Source organism: Emys orbicularis, chromosome 4 (assembly GCF_028017835.1).
Source record: "Emys orbicularis isolate rEmyOrb1 chromosome 4, rEmyOrb1.hap1, whole genome shotgun sequence".
NCBI lineage: Eukaryota > Metazoa > Chordata > Testudines > Emydidae > Emys > Emys orbicularis.
Window position 1 is genome coordinate 108,953,297 of NC_088686.1, and position 9,139 is coordinate 108,962,435.

Sequence of the window (9,139 nt, forward strand, 5' to 3'; positions counted from 1 at the left end):
CTACTCTCTTTGCTGTTGCAAGAGCTGCTAATGTGGATGCGCTCCACTGTCATAAGGAGCACAGTATGGACACGCAACAACAGTTTAATTCCAGCACTTTAATAAAAGTGGTATAACTTGTTGCACAGAAACTTGCCAGTGTAGATATACCCTTAGATGTTTCCAGCAGTCATCCTGGGCGGGGATTCAGTGAAGAATAAACTTGATTAAGTCACTCTCTGGCCTTAAATAAGTTTTTCATATAGCAGGAATCCTTTGTTTTCCACTGTGGTCTCTTCCCCCCACCCCCCTCTCTCCCCCAGTGGAAAAGTACTGGTATTCTATTATGGAGTCCAGTACAATGTGACTTTGATCACATGACCCTGCAGTGTCAAAGCAGCCATGAGTCAGAGGCGGTTTGTAGCATCCCAGGAAGGTGGGAAATTAGCATCGTCAAAGACCTATTGTTTTTCCCATAATGGCTCATCCAGACTGATTGCATTCTGTCTGGTGGGCGTTCCTCAGGTGCAAACACTTTTGTAGTACTGATGTATGTATAGTCAATATTCCTAACTTTAGATACAAAAATCATACATGCATACAAATAGGATAATCATATTCAGTAAATCATAACCTTTCCAATGATATCTCACAAGACCCATCTTGCATAAAATACATCTTAGATATGCTATAATCATATTAAAACAATATTTCTATAAAGAATATCAGGTGTAGCGTCACAAAATTGTCACCAGAGACTTCATGTTAAAAGATTTCTCCCAGGTCATCTATATTTCCTTATATTTTGGTGTCATTTGAAAGTCGGTTCCTGCTGAGTCTTTTTTTTTTTTTTTTTTTTAAACACGTCACTCTTTGAAATAGTAATCTGCAAAAGTCAGTGCTGTTCCTGGGGGAGAAAATTTTTCAATCTAACCTACAATAGAGACCAATCTAATTTCAAACTAAAATACAGCTAAATTCCGTTTACAGGGACGAAATGGATAATGGAGGAGGATCCATGCTGAGATAGCCCTCTTATATACTGCATTAAAATTATTCAGATTTTCACATTCTCCTACTTCAGTATGAATAGATGACTGCTTCATTCCATAAATTTCAAAATTACAAAAAATGAAAGGAGGAAATAGATAAGTTTGGCTACAAGATAATGGTGGCAGTTCTTGCATTACAACTCTTCCTATATCTTTTTATTCTCTTAGGATTCTCATCGTTTTGGAAAAAACATCAAGCAAGCAATGGTTGACACCATAGCTTTATTTGGCGTTGGTATGAACTCTACCAAGTGATTCCCTAATATCAATGCCAGTGTCCTACCATTGGGGCGAGAACTCTTCTGATCAATGAATGAAAGCAAGGTGTACTATGCAACGATTGGAGGGGCATTTGGGTCATAATCATCCAGTGATCACCTGTGAATAAGGATTCAACACCTAGGTTGAGGTTCAAATGTCCTATCAGTTCACAATAGCTCAGAAGAGTTTTCTTCCCATAAGGGATGACTTTTGACATCCTATGTGATTCTAGGGATAGTATAAGGCAACATCATGTGAAAGGCATGTGTACTGTAGCTACTGTAGGCCTGTCTCAATTTTGTGTACATTTAGTAACTTTTTACTTAAAATCTGGGTCTACTTGTATTTCATAAATGAGTGGATAAAATTTATTAAGTCAACCTTAATCAGCAGAAAGTATTTGACTTCATATGTACTGGTAGCAAAACATCAATTAGTATATCTGCTGCTTCTGTCTGAGTGACAAGACTTGTGGGTATTCATCTAAGTTGTCACTTTTTAAAGGTATTTCTTTGCATTGAAAATATATCACAACCTGACATAACCTAATGTAATGCACTAACTGAAAATATACTGTGCTTCTGGGAAATAAGTATATGCTACAGTGGGTGGTAAAATAGTTGCATTACATAAAAGAATGGCAGGTATCGCCTATTTTCCTCTGTTTTATAAGCATATAGTTTGCCACATCTTAATTTTATTACCATATGAACATACCTGCATGTTGTATGAGCCAGTGCCTTAAAAATGAAAGGCCTCAATACAGGGAAACCTTACACTGTGGGGTTCTTGTTTTTTGAATATTTCTATACATTTTCTATGCTGGACAAGGGGAATGGGATTGTAAATTTAATTCTCAAGTTGATTTATTTAGGTGCAACATAGGATAAGAGTTCATGTTTTTACACATTGTAATTTGGCTGAGGGCCTCTTTGTGAAATGCCCCTTTGTCTGTCTAATGAAAGACCAATCCTGGTGAGACAATGAATTAACTTTGTTTCAGAACCACCACATTTCTAAAAATCACCATTTTGCTGTGTAAGTCACCAAAGATAACTGCTGCATCTCATGCACGTTTTTCTCTGGGACTCTAGGGAACGTAGCCATTAGCTACATACAAACCCGTTGGGCAATCCATAGAAGAAGACTGTCTGCAGCTAAGGAACTGCATCTTGTCTACCCTCATGTTTAAAGCAGCACCCACCACATTTCCAAACATCTTTAAGGGGAAAGGATTAAGACAGTCAAATGGTAATGCCAGAATGGTGAAATCTAGCATTCTCTGGTCTCTGCCTGGAGAGGCTCTGGGTAGGGCCATGGAGAATCAACACACAGTTAATGAGGAAAGCAAATGGGGAGGGAGGGAGAAAGGGGGGGGGGGGGGAAACTGAGCAGTACCACTCAAAAAGGTATATAATGGAAATTTTAAAAGCAAAGTAAAGAAACCTTCACAGTTCATGGTTGCTATGAAATTAAATGAAGTAGCTTTTTGTGATACCTCTCTTCCCTGGGATTCAAGGTTGTGTTCCTTTTAGATAGTCTTTATATCACACAGAGCCTAAGCAGCATAAAATGTGGCAAGTACTTGTCAGAGCAACTGTATATAAAAGGATCATGTAACATATACAGTGGTGGTCAGTACAAAAATGACTGCTGCTCCAGGGCTATAACAACATTAACAGCCCTGTAAAGGAAAATGTCAAATTTATCTTTAGATTGAGAATATGAATATTTTCTGACCATTATCTTGTTTTGACTCTGCCATGTAAATTTTTTTCCCTCTGGGTTTCACACAAATTTGATACACAAGTTTGGGAAGAGGCCCAGATGCATAGTCATGTAAATATTGTAATGCAGGAACCCGACAGAAGTGGGCCAGATAATTTTTATTGGGTCAGATACAGTGTGCAGGCAAGGAGATTATCAAATAAGCCTTACTGCAACTGGCAGGCATGGCATCTAATCAGACTACTGCAGCAACTTCACAGTGAATTGTCCTTTTGGAGCTGCAGAAATCATGCACTATTTATAATGACCACTGACCAATCTGTATTAAATTAACATTGACATATTAGCTTGTAGGAGAATTTTTTATTACGAAAATATTTAGGTTTGACTCTCAGGTTTTAAATGTTACATATGTAATTGTAGGTAGTGCAGTTATCAATGCAATTTTACATTCCTTAAGAGAATGTAAATATAATTGGCACAGGAAGAGTTTGTTTTTATTGTACATGTTGAAAAGGATAAGTCTTATGTATTTTTTATTTGGAGCAGATAATTTCTAAACATGGTTTGTATTTCATTTATCTTAGAATGTCAACTGCATGTAAATAAAAATGTGCTCTTTTGGATGTAAATCTTAAAAATGCACAGTGAATGTAGGTTATCATTAATTAAAAAATTTTTAATCTTCCTATCCTCTACATTATGTACACACAGTGAAACTGCTCACTTTGGTTTGCTTAAGTTGTATGAAAGTGACAGTTTACCTCTAATTTTTTAGTGTGGTACACATAATACTAAGAAGCAGGGTCAAGTTAAAATATTGTGTATATATTTAGAAAAATTCTTGATTGGTTGATTCTCAACCAGTGATTTAAGGAGGACAAAGCTAAGGTTGAGTAGGTAATAGAATTTGGTAGGAATTATAGTAAATCAGTTATTACATGGCATTGAGGAATTGGCTGGACAACTCAATTGTGCATTTCCAGATTTTCTAATATTTAGCTTTTTGGTGTGATTTGGGAAACTTAATATTTAGGTGTTAACACTTACTCTGGTTGATGGCCCTAACTATTTTTAAAGTTTTGTTTTTTGGTGGGAATATGGATTAGGGTGTCTGACTTTAGCCCCACAAGTTTAAAAAAGTTCCTAATTTATTATGCTTTGTACCATATTGATTTCCTATATCAGATTTACTAATTTATACTGGTTTTATCATGCTCATTTACTCCACTTGTACTATCTTTTCATCAGTTATATACATCTAACACTTCTAGTTTGTTCTTTAATTATATTTGTTCTGCCTTTCTGACTCTGAACAATAAAAATTAAGGGTTTCACAATTATCACTCATCCTTTTGGAGTCTTCTTCCTTACCCTTTGCTCCAATGTCTCTGCTCGTGGACCTAGGGTTACCACCTTGCCAGTATTTGAGCAGCCTGGCTTTTTTTTTTAAACGAATTTGCCAGTTGCCAGAAAAATTATTTAATCTACCAAAGTTGTTTTTTATGTGTTTTATGTTATGTTTTTTATCATAACACACTGGGATATCTAACGTTAAAAGTTTGTGTCCAGCTAAAGATGCTGCAGTGTTCCCACTTCCACAGTTTAAGCAATAACAGATTGAAAATACAGCAGCTGTATTCTAGGGTTTTCAGGCATCTGGTTTTTGACCAGAATGCCCGGTCAAAAATGGACCCTGGTGCCTCCGGTCAGCACCACTGACCAGGCCACAAAAATCAGGTCGGCGGTGCAACAGGGCTAAGGCAGGCTCCCTACCTCTGCACGGCTCCTGGAAGTGGCCGGCATGTCCAGCTCTTAGGCACAGGGGTGGTTATGGGGGGCGCCGTGTGCTGTCCCTGCCCTGAGCGCTGGCTCCGCAGCTCCCATTGGCCGGGAACCAATTGGCTGCGGGGGTGGCTTCTGTGGGTGGGGATAGGGCACAGCCCCCTGGCCTCTCTACCTAGGAGCCAGACATGCCGGCTGCATCCAGGAGCTGCCTGAGGTAAGCGCTGCCCAGCGAGAGCCCATACCCTGGACTCCCTCCTGCACCCTAACCCTCTGCCCCAGCCCAGAGCCCCCTCCCGCATCCTGAACACCTCATGACCCCACCGCCAGAGCCTGCACTCCCAGCCAGAGCCCTCACCCCCTCCCGCATCCCTGTCCCAGTCCGGTGAAAGTGAGCGAGGGTGGGGGAGAGCGTGAGTGATGGACGGAGTGAGCAGGGGCAGGGCAAGGTTGTTAATGAGAGATTTGCCTCACATGAGAGTGAGACAAATGTTAATCTTACCTATATATGTTATCCCTATAGATACTGTAAGTGGCTGTTGGGGAGGGGGGAGTTGCCTTGTGACTGGGGGTTGGCGGTGCTGTGGGCTTGCCTGGGGGGGCGGGAGAGGGCAGGTTTTTTGCATTTCAAAGGTGGTAACCCTCCATGGACCTGTAAATCCACATGCTGTTAAAGTCTATTAGAATAGAATTGCTTGAAGGAATGAAAGCGGGAGTTCATTTAACTACATTTAAAACGTTTGCAGGAGCGCCTACAGCTATGGCTCAGTGCTCGTTTTAACTTTATTTTTAAACACCAACAAAGCCTCGGGCACAACAACGCTAATTCTCGCCAAGCGTTTGGACGTCGGGTAATGATACGGTCGTAAGGATAAAAAGGTGGGCACTAGAGGGCAGCATGGCACCATGCAATAGATCAAACACTACGGCTAGGGCCCTGAGAAGCCGCGCCCTCCTTGCATTAGAGCTCAGGGGCTATCAAAAGACACCTTGGTGGTTTTCTCCTTAGGCCTCCAGCTTTGTTTCCTTACCCCAACCTCCCTCTCTCTCTCTCCCCCCCCCCCCCCCTCTTATTCTGAAGTCTCCGTGCTCGCAAAGCATGAGTACACGCTGCTGAGCACTGTCCCCACGAGGGGAACGGACGGACCCCCTCAAAATGGCCGTTCCCGGGCTGGGCCGGAGGCGGCGTGGTGCAGAGCGCGCTCTCTGGTCCCTTGCCCTCCGTCCTCCCACGCGCGGCGGGGTGGGGGCAGCCATGCGGAAGCCGGGGAGGGACTCGGACACTGCCCTAGAATGCAGCCCTGCTTCTGCGCGCGGCGGCATTCCCCGGGGCTCCCGCGCCCGCCTTTGGTGTCCCGCGCCCGCAGCTCTCCTTGGCCAGCCCGCGCGAGGCCTGAAGTGGGCCGAGGACCCGCCTTGGCCCTCGCCACGTGACTCCACCAGCCTTAGAGAAGCTCCCTCCCCCCCTCGCGGCTCTCGCGCAGGCGCTCCCGGCCCCCTCTCCTCTCTCAGCCCCAACGGTCCCAGGGCGCGCGGCGGCGGGTCTCGGCACGCAGACCCCTCACAGGCCCAGCACGGAGCCGGAAGGGGGATGGAGGGGGAAAGGCGGGAGCTCGCTGCGGGGCGAGGGGAAGGTGAAGGAGGCTGCAGCCTGATCGCCCCGGGGTAGTGAGCACACCCTGTTGCCCCACCCACGGGGCGGGGCATGCTCTCCATCCCCGACATGGGGTGTCCCACTGCACGTCCCCCTCAGCTGCGGGGTGATCCCGGGATAGGGGGTCCGAATGCACGTTATACCTGCAGATAGAGGGAGTATCGTGAGCCACACATGGGAGAGCTGTCCCTAATGCAGCCCACAGTGCTCTGGCGGAGATGGGGGTCACAATCCATTCCAGCCTCCCTTGTGCCCCACTGGGGATCAAACCCATGTCCCTCTCATAAGGGGCAGGCTCAAAATCCAGTCATACACACAGAGGGTTGAGGCTCATGATCCCACTGGGGTCCCAATTGCCCCTTTCTTCTTCTGCAAATGATAACATAGGCAGTGTTTAGAAACCACAATCTACTAGTTCCTCCACACACCCCATCCTGGAGTCTGGGCACTAGTTATTTCTTGCCCAGATCCCTGGAGATTCTGGATGCAAATCTATCACTCCGGCTCCTAGGCACAATAGGAATAATAAAACCTTTTCTCGTGTCGCTACCCTTCTTTGCACTTGCCCTGTTTTCTCTCCTCTGTCCCCTGGGGTTAGAGGATTGTACCTATGTCTCCCCACCACACTCCCATCTCCCTTGGGGTTGAATATGAGAATCCATCCCACCCCCCTTTGAGTATTGAGAATGATAGTAAACTAGTCTTCAGGGTATGTCTCTCTGTTATATATTTGTAGAGTGGCTAGCACAATATTGCCCTGGACTCTAGGCACTACTGTAATATAAATAATATTTATATGGAGCTAACGTGACTAACAGTTGCTATAATATAATATAAAGTGTTGGATTTGCATTTTTTTTAAAATTGCTAAAATTTCGGCTGCAAATTCAGTTCTGGTTATGAATTTTGCCAACATGTGGGTTTGTTTGGAATTAGACTTTGGTTTGGGCTCACCTTTAATTGTGTGTGTTTGTAGTTTTGTTAAAATTATGCTATTTATTTTATAGAGGAAAGACTTACCAAGAAGAATTTTGATCTAGAAAAGTTAAATATCCCCAAGGAGAAAAACAGATATGAACAAACTGAGATTCCAACTGTGGCTATGGAAAATCAGACACTGCTTGGTGGAATTTCAAGTACAGAAGATGGATTTATCACTGAAATATTTAGTCAAAATAGTCCATTTAATTCTGAAAACCTTAACTTTGAAAATACAGTAATTAATAAACCTGGTAAAGAAGGGTTTCACTCCAGTCAAGACAGTCATTTATGCGCTATGGCTGTTGGAGAAACTTTGCTGGATCAATTCAAATACCCTCTTACTATTGAAAGTCAAAATACAATACTCAAGGTCAAAATACAGCCACTTGTAGAAGACAATCATGATAATGAAATCCTTGGAAAATGTCAGAAGCTACAAGACCTAAATCCTTCAGAAGAAGCTAAACATACATATCCACCTTATCCACTGTCGCACTCATACAATGTCCATTTTCTGTCTTCCTTAATGATGCAACAAAGAAATTCTAATGTTTTGTCACTAAGTACCTGCCCTCCAGAAGGAACAATCAATCAAAATGTCAGAATGATACCAGTAAGATTCAACAAAATAGAGATTTCTATTTATAAACGTTTTCTTGATTTATGTGTGTGAATAAGCACAGTTCCCATATAAAGAGAAAGCATAAGATGCTTTAAAGTTATTACTATATAAGTTGTATTAGCTACAATTTCTTTGTCTCTTTTATTCTTCTCTTCTATGTAGAACACAGGACCTTCACCACTGCCTTCCATTTTTGCCAGTCTCCTGCTGCAGTCTTAGGTTCACCATGTCATTTTGATAGCTTTCAATTCTGCTTGTATTGTGCATTTCCATGTTATCCTTGGTCTTGTTGCTGCTTACCCCAGAGGTTCCAGTCCAACACCCATCTTGTTATTCTATTTGGGTCTTTCCTCCATGTATGTCCTAGCCATCTTCATTTTTTTCCTGTAATTTCCTGTGCTACTGGTTTCTGTTTCATTCTCCTCTAGAGTTCTTCCTTAGTGATTTTTTTCTGGCCATCTGATATTGAGGATTTGTCTAAGGCTGCTAGTTGTTTATGCAAATTTGGAGTTTAGATAGTAAGGTCTTAATAAGTCTCCAAGTTTCAGTACGATATAGTAAAACTGACTCTACAATGGTGTTAAATAGTCAAAGTTACTTTGGATGGCAAGATTTCTGTTTCTACAGATGGGCTTTAGAGTTACAAAGGCATGTCTGGCTTTCACTGTTCTCTCTTTAATGTCTTTGGTCCACCTGTTGTACTTACAATGCAGCCAAGATATGTGAAATATCCAACTTATCTATGGTTGTTTGCAGTGTTGTAGCCGTGTTGGTCCCAGGATATTAGAAGGTGGGTGCGGTAATAACTTTTACTGGACCAACATCTGTTGGTGAAAGAGACAAGCTTTTAAGCTAAGCAGTGCTCTTCTTCAAGTCTGGGAAAGGTACTCAGAATGTTGTAGCTAAATACAAGGTGGAACAGATTGTTTAGCATAAGTAGCTATCACACTTTCTAAGGGACCTTTCAAGGTGAAGTGGCTCATTAGCACCTCTGCAGTCATAGGACAAAAAAGGGAGGCTAGTGGGTTACAGATTGCTGCAATAAGCCATAAATCCATTGTCATTATTAAGACCATG

The 9,139-nt window shown here is 42.6% G+C and overlaps 1 protein-coding gene across 1 annotated transcript in view; it reads left to right on the forward strand.

Annotated features, from left to right (window-relative positions):
* CPT1A (carnitine palmitoyltransferase 1A) overlaps positions 1-1,286 on the forward strand; it is a 67,998-nt gene extending 66,712 nt beyond the window's left edge. The window contains exon 19 of the mRNA XM_065404441.1: positions 1,200-1,286. Coding sequence (XP_065260513.1) covers positions 1,200-1,286 — 87 coding nt within the window. The remainder of the gene's footprint in view (positions 1-1,199) is intronic.
* Positions 1,287-9,139: the final 7,853 nt, after the last annotated feature.